General features: G+C 41.5%; 1 protein-coding gene across 1 annotated transcript; it reads right to left on the reverse strand.

The window, feature by feature from the left end:
* Positions 1-227: 227 nt before the first annotated feature.
* Positions 228-14,497, reverse strand: snrkb (SNF related kinase b). The gene is made up of 5 exons (XM_046036557.1): positions 14,224-14,497; positions 12,827-13,229; positions 12,145-12,539; positions 5,161-5,302; positions 228-3,120 (listed from the first exon to the last, which is right to left on the reverse strand). The coding sequence occupies exons 2-5, from the start codon at positions 13,060-13,062 to the stop codon at positions 2,046-2,048; spliced, it is 1,848 nt and encodes a 615-aa protein (XP_045892513.1). The 5' UTR covers positions 13,063-13,229; positions 14,224-14,497; the 3' UTR covers positions 228-2,045.
* Between the last annotated feature and the right edge of the window lie 2,122 nt (positions 14,498-16,619).

A 16,619-nucleotide genomic window follows, 5' to 3' on the forward strand; every position in this document is an offset into this window, starting at 1 on the left:
AGTTGCAGTTGTGCTTTAGTGGTGCACATTTTCAAACAGATGCAATTCACTGACATACAGTGTCCGTGGGGCTTTCGGGGCCACTGGAGGTTTGGAGCCCCAGGTGCCCAGGTTGCGACTCCAGCCTCGTTGAGAAGGGGATATTTAGTTTCCGGTGTGTGGGAGAAACTACACTGTACATCATCCATGCATGCGTTCTCTATAAAACAGCACACGGCACACATTCATCCTGTTTATTTAATCCATTTTAATAAATAAATACAGAAAAATAAGTTCATGGCTCCATAGAGACGTGGTCGTAGTCACAATACAGGTCAGTAGACACAGACACGCTGAGGATAAACAGGCTGCAATCACACAGGGACAAATAATGGGATTGTATCCCCCTTCTGCACAGATTTTATGCTTCCATGGCTGATGAAATGAGTGATAATCAGATTTCACGTGACATCTGCTCCTTTATATAGGCAGAGACCGTTCCATCACAGGTCACAAGTTAAAAATCCAATTTGTTGAAACCATGAAGCTGCAGTGATAAGCTCTGTTTACTGAACTATAGGGGGAAGATGTAGCTTATTGTACAGCTTTGGCCTTCTTTAACTGTTCTTAACACAATTTTAGACTTCTTGTCTCAGCTTCAAAAAAGGAAAAATAAAGTGTGTAAGAGAAAATATAGAAAGACAAAGAGGCATTATATGGTAAATACTACCATACAGAGGGACTCCTCAGCTACATAATAACATAAAACTGTCATTTGGTCTATATGACCAACAACAAGTCTATCCATCAGTCCCAGGATACTGCTTGTAAAAAAAGCTACCAGTAGTCATACTGTGTGCAATTCATCATTGAGTGGGTTACCTCAAGGTACTTACAGTTCCACAAGAAAAATGTCTTGTCAGATCATAGACACATGGAGGTATATTGTGATAAACAGTAATAACATGCACAAAGTCCTGTATCTCTTCAGAGTAATAATATCTATGTCACGTCATAAAAAAAAAATCAAGGAACTTCTGAACATCCAAAATAAAGCTGTTATGATCAAATAGTATTAACCTGTTAGAATTAAAAAGAACAAGTTCAAAGTACAATGGAAGACCTGCATCCTGATCAATGATCCTATCAATACTATTATACTCTATGTTAAAACAATCCATTATATTAAGACTTTAGGATTTAGAGAACAGAAAATCGTATCATCATCTCAGCCTTAGGCATATATTACATAGTATCATATCATATCATCTCATATCAAACAGTCTTAGTCTTTCTTTCATCGAGCTTACATTAAGAGCTTTATAAACCAATGAGAGAAGCAGGTTGTGCAAAGGAAAATAGGAAACGGGTGCTACTCTGTAGCAGAAGCTGGTCCAAAGTTTATTCTAACTCACATATTTTAAAGTATGAAATCAGAGATCTACTGAGCACTAGACCATTTTGACTTTTAGAGCTTTTTAAAGTCAGAAACAAAATGACACGGTGGCCATGTACTACACAGGATGAAACCCATTTTATCATTGTAGGCACCTTTTAAACAAACAAATATATAGACTATAGCTTATTCAATAAAAACTGTTGCAGTCATTATTTTTATTTCTTGCTGCAATCTTCTTTCTTTAGTCTCCCTCCTTCCTGTAGGTCCAGTATTGTTTCTAAGCTACAGATTGGACACAGTCTAGTCATTGTGATTCTATGGTTGTTTCTGTACACAGCAGCAAATGCATGAGGTTCTACTAATTCTGACTATGTGCTGTACACCACCTCTAGCACAACACAATGTTCATTACATGAGCACAATGCTAGAACTGAGTGTTTGTGGGTATGAAGCTGTACACGTCCCATCCTGTACACTGGGTGTTTGCATGCTGAGGGTCTTTGCTCTCTTGCCTCAAGGTCTCTGCAGCAGAGAGGCTCAGCAGGGAGCTCAGTGGCTTGCCACTTCACAAGGTTTGTGCTCTGTAGCCAGCCACCTGCCTACTGCTAAACAGCCTGCATGTCCCAAGTGAGCAGCACATCACAGGCAGCACCCAGGCTGGTTTCACTTAAAGCACATGGCAGCAGTTGTACTGTGCCAGTGGCAGGATCTTGGGCTTGGTGTGTGTCGGTATGTTTAAGGCCAGAGCTTTCTCACACAGAGGGAACTGAAAGAGTCTCTCACGCAGCTTTATGCTGTGTCGTTTCCCCTGCTCCGCCTTCGGGGCAGCCTCATCCCGGGTGCCCAAAGCATTGTGGGGTTGAGATCTGTCTGTTATGAGGTCAACTCTTCCACCCTCCTCTGTTTTCTCGTCTTGTTCTCCTTCTCTTCCTGTTTTTTGCGCCTCCTTCTCATACAGGATGAGTCTCACAGAGGACGCAGGGACAGAAGTTTCAGGGAGGAGAGGAGCAGGTTTGTTGTTGTTGTTGTTAGGTTCAGTCTCCTCGTCCTTTCCTGGCTGCCCCTGACAGCAGGGTACCCCCAAACCAAGCAGAGATGATGGTGGAACTTGAGGTGTCTGACTGACCGGTTTGTCTGCATGACTGACTGGCTGGTCGGAAATCACACACCCACTGTCTTCTTTTTCTATTTCCATCTCCATCCCTGCCTTTTCTTCCTGCTCCTCCTTTTCCTCCTCCATTATCTCCACTGAGCTTCCTAATTCTTCTTTTTGTTCCTCTTCCCTGTACTCTTGATCATCTGCTCCATTGAACATCTCCTCAGCTTCTCTCTCTGTCTCTGCCACCAACAAAGATGCAAAACCTTCACCCTCGTTTGCCAAGCTGCCCACTTCCACATCCTCCTCCTCCTCTTCTTCTTCTTCCTCACAGATCTGCTGTAGCGCAGGCACATTCTTGGTGACCGGAGGCTCTTCAGCCGGAGGTGGACGGAGGGTGAAGCTGAGACTCGGCTGCCAGGGTCCAGGAAAAGCCTGCTGAGGCGGGGGCCTCGCGGCGAGCAGGTCCCCGCACTCAGGTACTCCTGAGCGAGGAGAGCTGGGAGAGAGAGCCCCTGACAGCCAGTGTGGTGGGGACTCTGGACTGAGCAGGGCGTTATCCAGCCCCTGCAGCCAGTGATGGGCCTCGATCTCCTCAAGTGAGGCGCGGCGAGATGGATTCTTCTGGAGCATCATGGAGATCAGACTGATGGGGAAAAGACAGAGAGGTTTATTGTTTCATGGAAAAGATATAAGCTGCTGTTTTGCTTGCTTTATTTTTTGCATCACGTTTTGGTGATCAGCCATTACAGCAATGGAACTCACTGCCTGGTTTAGATGTGATCTAGGCCATCTCCACACATCTTGACATACTGTTATTGCCTGTATGAGTTTCTAATGTCCAGAAGGTTGTTCTATCTCTATTATGCTCCTTTTACACCATCATGTGACCGAGTGCTCATGACAAGTCATATGACAAGTGCTGGTACAGATGTTCCAGGATATGTTTGCGGCTGCAGATAATCTAACAAACTACTTCTAGAGAACTGGAAATATAAAACCGTCCTTTGAGGGAGCCTTTGGAGCAAGAAATGCAGGCAGATATAGCTGGGTTTTTTTTACACACGTTACCTGTACTGCTGTTGTTCCTTTTTCATGCTGCAATTTGTACCACATTAACCAATCTGGCATGTTTCAGCATTTATAAACCTCCATTTTCACCATCTTTGGTGTGCTCACATGTAACGGATAATTCCGGTTTTCTTCTATATTGTTCTCAACAAATCCAATCTAATATAAAAGCCACCATGTTTTAGTCTGTCTCTCTCTGTCTTTCCTGCCGTGTCTTTGGAACTCCGTCCCAAGTCCATTCATTCCTGCCCGAAGATGTAAATGTTTAAAAATGGCTCACAAATATATAATATATATATAATTTCAGTAATTTAACAGTTATTTCCAGCTAACAGTGCCAACAGCTAGGCACAGTAGATTTTAGCACACATTACAAGAAACAGGATTAAATTGCATTTTTAGGGGAGTATTTTAAGCTTTGGATTAATACATAATTTTTCCTCTACCGAGTATTTATGCCACCATAATAATGTTTGTAGGAATTACTAACTACAGACAGTGTGTTCATGGTAATGAAGGAACTTTTGACCCAGTGCAACAGTGTGCCCCATTGATTTGTTTTTAATCAGTTTTGGACAACAATGGGGCTCTATGTCAGAGAGGAAAAAGATAAATCAGGCTTTGATATGCACACAGTACTTGTTATTTGTTATTAGGATCAATTCATTGTTGGTTTTAGTCTTTACTATCAAAACAATCTCATATTTTGTTTATTGTACATATGACTCCCGTCAGCCTGCAATCGGATACAAAAACATTTTATTCTATTATAACATTTTAAGGTCCTTTCAAGACCTTCAGATACTCCATTTGAATTTTAAGAGCAATTGTTAAAGGGGTGCTTTTTGAATGTGGATGTGAATTTTCATTTGGATTTGATAAACCCCCACTAAGGATCTACTTCCTCCATGATTATTCCTCTGTTAAGTCAATAGTGAGCTAATGAAATTATCTGGAAGACTGTGTTTTGGGGTTTTAATATCATTCACTCTCCCCAGCTGCAGCATCAAACTGTATTGATGTTTTTGATGCAGTCCTGTGAGCCAAGGACAGTGTGTGTGTGTGTGTGTGTGTGTGTTGGTTGGAGGTGTGAGGAGTGGAGGTGAAGTGAGAAGACATGCAAGTTGGATTTTGTTCTAGGGGTGTGTTTGTGTGCTTCTGATAAGACAGAAATACGGTTAAAGGTTCAGGAACACCAATGTTTTGTGCATGAAAGAAAACAACAGGCAATATTCGATAGATAGCACTTAATGTTTTGAGTGAAGAGAGCATTCACTGTTTTAGCAAAAACTGTATTTGCAGCAGGGTCAAGAAGAGTCTGACACAACTAGGACAGTAACATTATCCACTGAAACAGACACTAATCAGATGATTTTACGGTCAGCAGCTTCTTAAGGCAGGGTGACCCAACACATCTATTCAACAGCAAAAAAACCTCTGACAGAGAACAAACCTTTAAATAAAAAAATCAATTTACAATCCAGATATCAGACAAACACAATACAGTCTTTGTATTTTTAAGATTTTTTTTTTCCCTGAGCTGTGATCAGAGAGAAATTTTAACCTTATCAACCATTGCTATGATCTTAGCCTAATGTCATTCATCAGTACTCACTCTCTGCAGTCGTCTGAGACATGTTCGGGGACGCAGTAGCGACAGTCCAGAATCATGACCAGAGTCTCACTGTCGTTGGTTTCTTGAAAGGGAGGGACTCCACACACCAACATGTACAGGATCACCCCAAGGGACCAGATATCTGGAACGCACACACACCAAAGCATAAAAATTTGCCTTAAATAGTAAATCATCTCCAGCCTTAAAATAGCCTACAATCCCACATGATTTTTAGAAATCTGTGAGCCTCATAGTTCATAAGGGATATTTAAAGATATTTTTCCTTTTTGAATTTGTCTTAAAAACACCTAATAGTTATATTCTGAAGCAGCCTACAGATCTGATTCTGTCCTACAAATCTACATAATAGGATCAACTCTGGTTCAAGGTCAAAATAACAGCATTATGAATTGATTCTTTTTTTGAAACTTTTATTTTCACTCGACGCCTTCTCCACCTCCTCAACGGAGAGGTCAGAGGTCAGGATGTGCAACAGAGCAACGTCTTCATTAGGTTATTATTCAATGATGCAAAAAAATATGAGGGAAAGTGCACAAGTTATAGCTCGATGTCCGGTTTTGTGTCTGAAGTGTGAAGCCTAAGCTGCAGACGCCGGGCTGGGTGCGCTTGACGCCTGACTCACACTCACACTTACACTCACACACAGGCTTCCTGGTGCTGACTGACAGTGCTGACAGTGTGTTCTTTCCCGTCTCCTCCCTTCCCTTTCCTCTCCCCCCCCCCATTCCCCCGTCTCGTCCTCATGCGGGCGCAGTGAGAGGTGGTCCTTGCGAACTCAGATCAGCCTGAACCACATGAGAACACTGTGGCCAGGTCAAGGAAACACACACACGCACGCACGCACACACGCACACACACACACACACACAGACACACACAGACACACAGACAGCTGAGGGCTGAAGGCCACAGCAAACAGAGGGCTTGTTGTGGTGTTGTGCTATTCTGAGAATGATCTTGCACTGGAAATCGGAACACTGCACATTCTGTTCACATTGCATGTTAACCCTCATGTAACACTAGATATAAAGCCAGATCATCATTTCCTCCCAATTTTTTCTATTCATCATCGTAGGCGTTTACAGCGAGGACTGCACTCTATATACTCTGTGTCAAATAGATTTTACGTAACTGTACATAGTTGAAGCATTCTCAGTCAGTCACTCTGGTCTACTGTGAAATAACTTTCACTAATCTCAACAATTAGTGAATGAACTTTTCTTCATCAGGTAACTTTAGTTGTACCTGCAAAACTAATGTCATTCACATCAGCATCAGCAGTACTGTGTGTTTAGAGCTAATTAGCAAGTGTTAGCATACTAAACTCAGATGGTGAACACGGTAAACATTATACCTGACAAACATCAGCGGCATTGTATTTTATCATTCACTGTGGTATTTTATTTCATACTTGTCTCTGTGTCTCTTTAAAGCTCTTTGTTTTGATAAGTGCTCTATAAATAAAGTCTATTATAAGTTTATTATTGTCACTGTCAGCATGTTGACAGTGATATTTATCACAAAGCACTGAGGTGCTGAAGTACAGCCTCTCAGAGCTGCTAGCATGGCTGTAGACTGCAATGCAATTTATTAGGACAGTGAGAGTATAACTAATATTTTTGACATTTATTATCTTAGACTGCTGACAAAAGAAATCTTGCTATTATTGCCACAAAAAATCTCTGATATCTACTTGTTTTTAGAGCTGCAACGATTAGTCGATTATTCGATTAGTCAGTCGAAAACTATTTTGATAATAGATTAATCGTTTGAGGCATTTTTTAAGCAAAATGTGAAAAATTTGCTGGTTTCACCTTCTTAAATTGAGGAATTGCTGCTATTCTTTGTCATTTATGATAGTAAATGAAGAGAAGTTTTGGACTGTTGGTTAGACCAAAGAAGAAATTTGAAGAAAAATTGTGATGAGCATTTTTCACAATTTCTTGACATTTTATAGACTTAAAGATTGGTTGATTAATCATGAAAATAGTCGGCAGATTAGTCATTAGTTGCAGCCCTACTTGTTTTTAGAAAATGATTTATATCAACATAATTTTCTGTGAATATATATACTGTGCAGAGCATAAGATAAGAATGCAGCATCATTGCTTGCGCTATCAATTTGCCAATTAGTTTAGTGTTTTAGGATACCGATCTGCATTGCAAAGATCTGGACTACTTTATATCACTTTGCAGTAAAATGAATGTGTAATAAAATCCAGCCCAATAAGCAAAAACTTAAAAAAAAAAAAGTCAGATGGTGTCACCTGCATTTATAAATAAACTTTTTCATTATAATATCTTAAGCAAATCAGGTACAAATTCAAAAATCTACTCTTTCCGAAAACAATAAAAATCCAAACACTGCAGTTCATTCAGATGCATATCTATCCATAGATTCTCACACGTACCAGTCCCCTGTGTGATAAACATTCAACCATTGTCCCTCATTGTACTCATGATGGTCCAAACAACAGCCCTCAGTCCCTATCATACAATGTACACTCATGTACACGCTCACAGGCACGCTCATTCCAGTCTTGAGAAATGTTATGCAACAGGGAGGAGAAGCCACTGAGTGCTGGGAGTGTACTTCTCTGTGCTCACTGGGGAATATCACACATTCTCACCATGCATTAGTGGCCCGCTGACAGCACAAACATCAACTCTCTCTCACACACACACACACACACACACAGATAGTTCTCACAAACCAGATGTAGACAGGCTGATTTGAAAAGCAGTTTAACTACTAAAGGTGTTGAGATACAAAAACTTGTGCACAGAGTTCAGCAGTGCTGCAAAGAGAAGCAGAGTGAATGATCCTGGTTCTATGGTTGGCTGTGGCCCTTTCTAGGGGCCTATTCGAAGTGCACATTTCAAGACCAAATATGTCAGCAAAGCCGGCCCTGTTCGAAAGGGTCCTCCAAGCTCAGACAAAAAAATGGTGCAACCAACATCGGCACCCTGTGTTCAATGTTGCTCTACGTTACCTGGTCCGTGCTTGTAAAATGTAATTTTGTAGACATCGTCCCAACCCTACTGAACAGACTGTTTCTGCTGCTCCCTGATAAAAGATACCTCATGCTGATACCTGTTCAGAAAAAACCCCGTGAAAATTGGACTCTGATGGTAACTTGTTTTAACAAGCTAGACAAAAGGTAATGCCCTGGCAGTGGCAAATAGCTTTGGTTTAATATTTGAGTTGATTATATTAATGTTTAAGTTGAGATTTACAAGAAATATTTTATTGCTACTGTGTAAAGGGAATACTGCTGGTAAAAAGCACCTTATTTGTTTAAAGTGTTTGCAAACAACATGTTATTACACTTTTGTGCATATAGCAGTACATTTAAATTAAAATTGCGCAATACACTACTTTAATCGCGATAAAAAAAATTTAATCGTTGCCCAGCACTAATATATCTATTTGTACACTTTTTTGTTCAAATTAAAAGTTTTTCCATTTCCAACTCCAACAAATTAGCATTGCACTAGTATTTTAAGGTAGCCTATCTGTAGTTGGAATCAATCAGGTGGATAATTAATGTCCACTTCATACATCTTAAGAGCACTTTTACACTCTCACTCACATGCGGCGCCCAAAGGACTCATATATCTTTAAGAGTTGTGAAAGTTTCCACCAAAGTGATGTGACTAATTTTGGACTTTGTTGCTAAGAGGGATGATTTGTTATATTTCCAACACATCTGGTGGTGGTGTGCTGTTTCTGGGCTTTGCAAGCTTTGAAAAAGTCCTTGTTGATATTATAAACAGTCCAGCAGCCGTCAGGATGAAAACACTGACAAAGATGTTTGTCTGAAAAATCTCACAAACCTCTTCAGTTATCCAACTTCCACCTAGAGTTTCTTTCATCTTGTAAATGCTCTTTAAAGAATGGGAGTGTCACTAGCTCCACTGCCAACCTGCCATTAACTGTTTTTGCTGCACTGGAAAAATTATGAAAGTGATGTTAGTGATTGGTGTTTGGCTCATTTATTCAAGAAAAAGACGATTGGGCCATATAAAAACAAAATAGACCCAGAAAGGCCAAAAACATCACCATCAGCTTTCTTAAAGTGAATGCAATCTTCTATTACAACCACATGTCACACATTCAATTTTACACACCTCATGGTGTAGAAAACTATGTGTAGCTGACGCCCAGAGATGCTTACAGTATCTGCCAAATGCAGAGGTTCCTGCTGCAAAGAACATAAACCAATTTTGGTCTTTATCTGTTCTTATCTGACATTTTCCGTGACTTTATTGCCAAGCAACTTCCAACTTCTCTGTCATAACTCACTGATCATTGTCATATTTAGACTGATTCACATACATACAAACTATTAGTCAATGACAGTCCAGGTTGACCCAGTTAGATCCAAATTAAAATTATTTTAAAGAGACCATTTGGTCATGAAAAAGTACACAAAAATCTATCAAGCACATATTACACCACTGCTGACGACCTTCCACCGACTTGAAGTCATTTTCTTGTCTGTGAACCTAATGTGAAGCCTAACATTAACACTTTGACCTCAAAAACTGTACACACATGTGTGCACACAGTAATGGGCATATTTTATGTAACTGTAGGTAGTGTTCATCTTTGTCAAAAGCAAGAGGTCCCGTGGACCTTCCTGCCTCTCCTCCACATCATATGACTATCGTCAAACACCTGACCATGTCCTCAAACAGAGCACACATATACTATAACAACTCCCGGCAGTGAAGGAACCACAGTGAATTAACAGAACAGCAGCCTGTTTATAGACAGAAAATATCAAAGAGACACACAGAGCATGTGTATGTGTGTGTGTAGAGACGGGTTTATGAGTCACCTTACTAAGCTCAGATCACTGAGGGACATCTCTTACTCTCTGCAGGATTATCACACACACATACACACTTGTGGTTTTGTGTGTGTGGGTTACTGAAGTGTGCATTTCTGTCAAAGTGATGATATAATCGTGATGTCCACAGGTTGAGTCATGTCAGAGTAAAATAGAACAGAAATGTGCACTTGAGTTGAAGTGATGCAGAAAACAGTCTTGGAGGTTGTAAAAATAATAACACACACAAATGGATTTAAAAGGACACCCTTCGTGTGGACGCTTTTAGAAACAGGAACTAACACGAAAAAAGGAACTAATGCAACTCATGAGTCATACTAAAGTTACGGATGCATGTGAACAGCATTTCTTCATCACCACTCCTTTTTATACATGTGTCATGCCCTTGGTTAACGAAGAAAAGCATCCCACCAAGACCATCATGAGCAGACAACATCACAGGGTAATGTGAAGAAAAAGTAGTTTAGTTTAACATTTTCACTGGATTTGACCCATATGCCACTCATCCTTGCCATAGGCAGTATTTCTTTTAAACAAATGCAGTAGTTGTCCTTCCACAAGAACAGCTCCTAACTGCAGTTGGGATACATTTGTATTCAGCGCAGATGCATTTTTAGTCACCACAATAAATGGCGTTCAAACCCTGCCAAAATCCAGCCTAGTCTAGCTTAGCAGATAAGACCACCAACCTCCCTGTAGCGGACTCCCCCCAGGAGACATGGGACCAAATCCCTCAGTTTTCCTTCTGTTCCTATAATGTTAAATCCCACAATCAATGTCCTGCCTCGCCTCTAATGTCACTCAGTTCCCAGCAGGATAACCCAACCTTTCTGCAATGGATAAACACTGATGCATGGTACTTTCTCTTTCTGCTATCTGTCTTGATCTCTCTTTCTCACACGCACACAAACACACATATATACACACTCACACATACACAAATGCTTGCTATGCAGTGTGAGAGCCCAGTGGTGAACTGCAGTGCTTGGTTCCACTGCAGAACGTGCCCAGTTGGCTCATGACTGGCTGCCTTGCCTAGACTGACCCAGATACACACACTAATCCTTTATGGACATACGCACACACACACGCATACTAACACATGCAGCCCCACACAAACACACAAGCGCAAACACATACAAGTACATAAATATAGAAGGGTACACAGAGCGGGAACACACAAGAATATACACAGGAATACATACACAGGGTGAAAGGGACAAACATGGCCACACAATCCCTCTCACACACAGCAAATGATAAATACACACACACACACACATGTGTACACACTGTCCCATGCAAACAGGCACAATTACAAACAGGACTGCCCTGCAGCTGAATTTGGCATATGGACTATTTGTCACATTATCAGTTTGTTGTAGCTGTGCAAAACGTGATCAGGCAATTTGGTTCATTCTTGACCTTGGAAACAGCACATGAAAAAAAACAACTTCACCTTATCTGCTGACTGTGTAGTATGAGCGAAAGCTCCAGAGCAACTACTTAATGGACCTTAAGGGAAGACTTATTTGTCAACTGCTCTACCGAAGGTCAAGTCCTTCAGGTCCTCAGAAAACAACTGGAATTTCAACATCTACAATTCAATAACAAGGGGGCAAACTCTGATGTGGGATCTGACATGGACTGAAAGCTCCAAAACAGCTAAAGCTACCTTGAGCTAAGATTGTTTGATCTGTTCAGGGTGGATTTTTTTAAATTACACCAGTTAAGTAAGCTGAAGTAGATTTATTCATTCATTATTGATCCTTACTTCCTCAATAGCAACATTTCAAATGATGATCTCAGAACAGAATGACTAGGACGTTGCATATTACCCCTAGTTAGTTATCTGAATGTGAGTGCATTATGTCAGCATCAGCAGCACATTCAATGTGTGTAACTAGAACCCTGCACATACTTGCTTATCTAGGCCAGTGATTCCCAACCTTTATAGCTTGTGACCCCTTGAACAAACAGATGTCTACTTGTGACCCCTCATCACTGGTTGTGAGAAGTCTAACCAAAGAGTTATATTCATTCATTGCAGGTAAAATTCCCAGATACAAAAAATAAAAATCTACATCTACATCTTTAAATTGCTCACCCACAGCTGGAGCATCATACTCTTCTCCCAGCAATATCTCTGGTGCGGAGTACGCCAGCGACCCACAGCTGGTGGCCAACATCGCCCCGGGTTGGAATAAGTTGCTGAACCCAAAGTCTGTCAGCTTCACAGCCCCCTGCTGAGGAAAGAAGACCACATTCTCTGGCTTCAAATCCCGGTGCACCACGTGGAGCTGGTGGCAGTACGCCACAGCACGCACAATCTGGGCAAAATGACGCTTGGCGGTGCCCTCAGCTACACCTCCCTCATGCCGGAGGATGTAGTCGTAGAGGTCGCCTCCCTCGGCCAGCTCCATGACCAGGTAGAGGGTGGTGGGTGTGTCGATGACCTCGTAGAGGCGAACCACGTTGGGGTGCTGCACCAGCCTCATGCACCTGAAAATAAGTAGTAATGATGATGTTTAATAGGGTAACCCAGGGAACTAAAAAAATTTACTTTTAATAAATGGTGATGGTGCAACTTAGATAAAAATTTAAATAAGATAGGATTCAAATGGATCACACACAGTCTAAAATCAGCATGCCTGTTTGAAATCCCATTAAATGCGACCTCAAACACAGCTGACAACAAAGTGCTCACACTTTTGCTTTTTCAAAACTTTTTTCTAACCTTAATCTTTTCTTCTCTACCTCTGTCTTTCCAAATAATTATTATTCTTTACCTCACTTCCTGTAAGAGGTGGCTTGTTGCCATAACATCAAGTTTTGTCTTGTCAATCATCTTGACAGCAACCAGTTGCCCAGTGTTGACATGGCGAGCCAGTTTGACCACGGCAAAGTGGCCCCTGCCCAACGTCCGACCCAGATGGTAGAGTCCGCTGAGATCAGAGCGACTAGGTCTGCACCCGGGGTCGACATGTCCATCCTGGGCTGAGGTTATTTCTCCAGAGGAGTCCATATTTGGAACAAAGAGGGGATTTGGGAGGGAGGAGGGACTGAACTGGAGGGTTCCAGGAAGATGGGATAAAAGGATAAGGGATATGGAAATTTGTTTAGTTGAGGTGTCAGGGACAGAGGGAGGCAGGGGGTACAGGGCAGCAGAGTTCTTCACTGGTGGGGAATCACCTGGCAGGACAAAGAAAAGACAACACAATGAGACAAAATGACAGTGCTGATGATTTTGGCCTTTGGCCCAAAGGGAAAAGGGCTTAGATGAGGTCAGCTGCTGCTAATGCCTCATATCCTCATCAAGCACTGGACCAGAAATACATTGATATTTCAAATATTTTAACAAAGGCAGAAAAGAACACTGGGAGGAGTGAAGACTACATGTAATGTATTAAAGTACAATAAGAGCAGTAGAGGGTCAAACATTATTTTATTGTCTGTGGTGTTGAAGGGCTGTGTTTGGCTCTATCTCAAATAACACCCATCCAGCACAAATGGCATGCCAAATCAATACTGTAACAGGAAGCCATAATGTATGTAAGTATGTGTGTGTGTGTGTGTGTGTGTGTGTGTGTGTGTGTGTGTGTGTGTGTGTTTGTGTGTCATTAGTTCGGCTAAGAGGGTCAGAAGGTGGCATGATGATGTCACCATCAGATCTTCCCCAGAGTAACAAGTTCAGCGGCCATCATCATCTTCATTACCACGGTCATCATCAATGCAGTTAACACTGCCAACTTATCTTATTCACCACATCACTGTCAACACCATCATCACTTATTTATCACTTTCCAGCAGCATCACTATTACCATTAAAGGCAACAGCAGCCTTTTCCCACATTCTTAAAGCCCCCTCTCACAGCTTCACTGGGCCAAGTGGACGGAGGCAGGCCTCGCCGTGTTAATATGCACTGATATCCATGGCTGTACAGTTTTATCCGATCCAAAACACTGCGTAATCTTGCCTACGGGCTGCAACACTTGTGTTTAGGCCAGCTGTTCTCTATTGGCCTCAACTGCAGTCCCGAGTTGGCATGTTGTCATCCTCCTGGCCGCTGCTTAACACCTCCAAACAAACGCTACCAACAAACCTGACTGACACTGACAGCGCCGCAGGAATATAATGGAGCAGAGAAACAGCTATGGGAATACAGTAACCCCGGTGCCAACTTACCATTGTTGGGCAAATATCCCGCAGCTGCGAGCCGTTCAGCTAACGGTTCTTTCTGTCACTCCACAGCCTCGCACTTAACGTCACCGCTGAATTCAGACGTAGAAAAGGACTGCGCCGCCTTCTCCATTTCTTTCATAACACTCCATGTTCTCGGTCCATGCGTGCACACACTTTTCTCATGTCCGTCCGCCTGCTAAGGCTCATTCCAGAGACTCTCGAGCTGTGTGTGACCGCGCGCCCGCTCCGCAGAAGAGAAACGGAGTGAGTGGGACAGCGGAACATTTCATGCGCGCGCGTGAATGTTCGTGCGTGAATGCGACGCGCGTGTGTCCAGCTTCCTCCTGACGTCAATACATTCCAACCACTCGCTCCCGCGGCGCAGCAGCAGCAGCCAGCGGCCGCGAGTACGCAGTGGAGGGAGGTAAATGAAAGAATGAATGCTTCGGAAGTCCAAGAAATTATATAACTGACTAATGTGACTAATGTTTTTTTCCTCCAAATAGCGGGGAGCCACAATAAGCTATACCATAACATACACAATAGCCTGCATTCCTAAGATGCTTCTATTGTGGGCCTAGTGACTCAGTTCGGCGGAATTTACACTTGAGACTCAAAGGAAATGAGGACTTAAAAAGTTGTTTATATTTGCACGCAATGTTTTAAGGACATTTCATATAACATTCATTTACTCTCTTTAGGGAGGCAGTGTGTCAAATAGTATTTACCAATGATCTCATTAGCCTATTTGTGTGTGGTGTTGTTGTTGTTGTTGTTGTTGTTGTTGTTGTTGTGTGTGTGTGTGTGTGTGTGTGTGTGTTGTAGCCTATTTCCATGCCCACTTATTTTATGTGGTACCATGTAGCATCACTCACACTGGCGTTCACATGCACACATGCATTGCCTGCGATACATTGGTTTTTGTTGTTATATGTAGGTTTTAGATTTCAAGCATCATCTAAAAGTCTGCACTAGTCTGCCAGATGATCTCATCCCAGCTGCTCTCTTTGTTTCGTCCAACCAGCCAACAGCAGAATAATGGGGCCATCTAGTGGTCATTCTCCTTTCACATACAGTTCAGACAAAGCATACACACACACACACACACACACACCACACACACACACACACACACACACACACAGATCTCAGGCCAATATGAGGAAACACCAACAACAAAACATAATGCATGTCATTATAACAGCTGTAACCCAGTGTTGCTATCCCAGTGTTCATCAGTACCAGTTGCTGTTTAGTTTTCTGGTTGGTGTCAGATATATGATCTCCCTTTCAGTTTTCATTTAACTTTGATTTGAGTTTTTATAGTTGTTTGGCAGTAACCTGTTCAATTTATGCTCTCACATTCCGTTTCAATGTAAGATGTACTATGTGTATTATTGTGTTTGTTAACGTTAAAGCCAGAGTAGTATTTGAAGTTTTGACTGTGGCGCCGGCTGGTGGTAGCACCAAGAATGACACTTTGTCCCACAGCAACAGACTTCATTGCAGCTTTAATCATATAAAATACTTAACAGGCACATATTCTGGAATCAACCTGTCTACATTCATTCATATTATTTTTATTTATGAGGTACAAACCAGATATACAGTCATGACAATATAACAATGGCCCCCAACAGGAATGAAGTGCATAATAAATTACTTAAACAAAGGATGAGACACATAATTTACATATAACTACAGGCTTCTCTGACTGTAACAACATAAATACTATTCTTGTTCAACCCATTTATTGCTTTCAACATATAATATGAATGCAATTCAAAAGAAAAACAAACTGGAAACTCAACTGACACTTCTCCGACACACTTTACAAAGATAAGGTTTATAATATGAATGTTGTAGTGGATTGCATAAGATTTAGAAAGTTGTACCAAATAAACTGGAACATAATTTTTTGTTTATTTAAACTAGGACTAAGAAAAAAAAAATTTCACATAAAAATAAGACTTTGTTACTGAGACACAGCACATTTGTTAAATAATCAGTTAAATTATAGCATATTATATTTTCAAAAAAAAAACAAATCACACAGAATTTTAAAGTGCCTTCAGTTATGCTGTTAACACTGTAGAGCTGTTCAGGAGGAATGGCTGCAAATGCTGCTCTCCAGTCATCCTTTTTAAAGTAGACTAACAACGTCAAGTCATGTACATCCAGTACAATGATTTTGTTTTTATCGTGAGGTACCCCAGGAAAGGAGATCCTAATATAAAAATCAGGCCCACCCTGCGCCTGTGCAGCAGCTGTTGGTCCACAATCACATCAAGAATCCTCTCTCTGGTATCAGGGCCTCTGTCAGCCTGTCTCGCATGATCTCCTTGGTTGAGTACAAGGGCAGGTACAGATATGAGTGACATGTCAGAGACTCAGGGAAG

This window comes from Micropterus dolomieu, linkage group LG22 (assembly GCF_021292245.1).
Source record: "Micropterus dolomieu isolate WLL.071019.BEF.003 ecotype Adirondacks linkage group LG22, ASM2129224v1, whole genome shotgun sequence".
Taxonomy (NCBI): domain Eukaryota; kingdom Metazoa; phylum Chordata; class Actinopteri; order Centrarchiformes; family Centrarchidae; genus Micropterus; species Micropterus dolomieu.

Coding starts and splice junctions, on each gene's coding strand:
- snrkb (XM_046036557.1), bottom strand. CDS start 13,062: ATGGACTCCTCTGGAGAAATAACCTCAGCCCAGGATGGACATGTCGAC. Junction 12,540..12,826: donor CACCTCTTACAGGAAGTGAG/GTAAAGAATAAT, acceptor ACTTATTTTCAG/GTGCATGAGGCTGGTGCAGC. Junction 3,121..5,160: donor GTCTCAGACGACTGCAGAGA/GTGAGTACTGAT, acceptor TTTCCCCATCAG/TCTGATCTCCATGATGCTCC.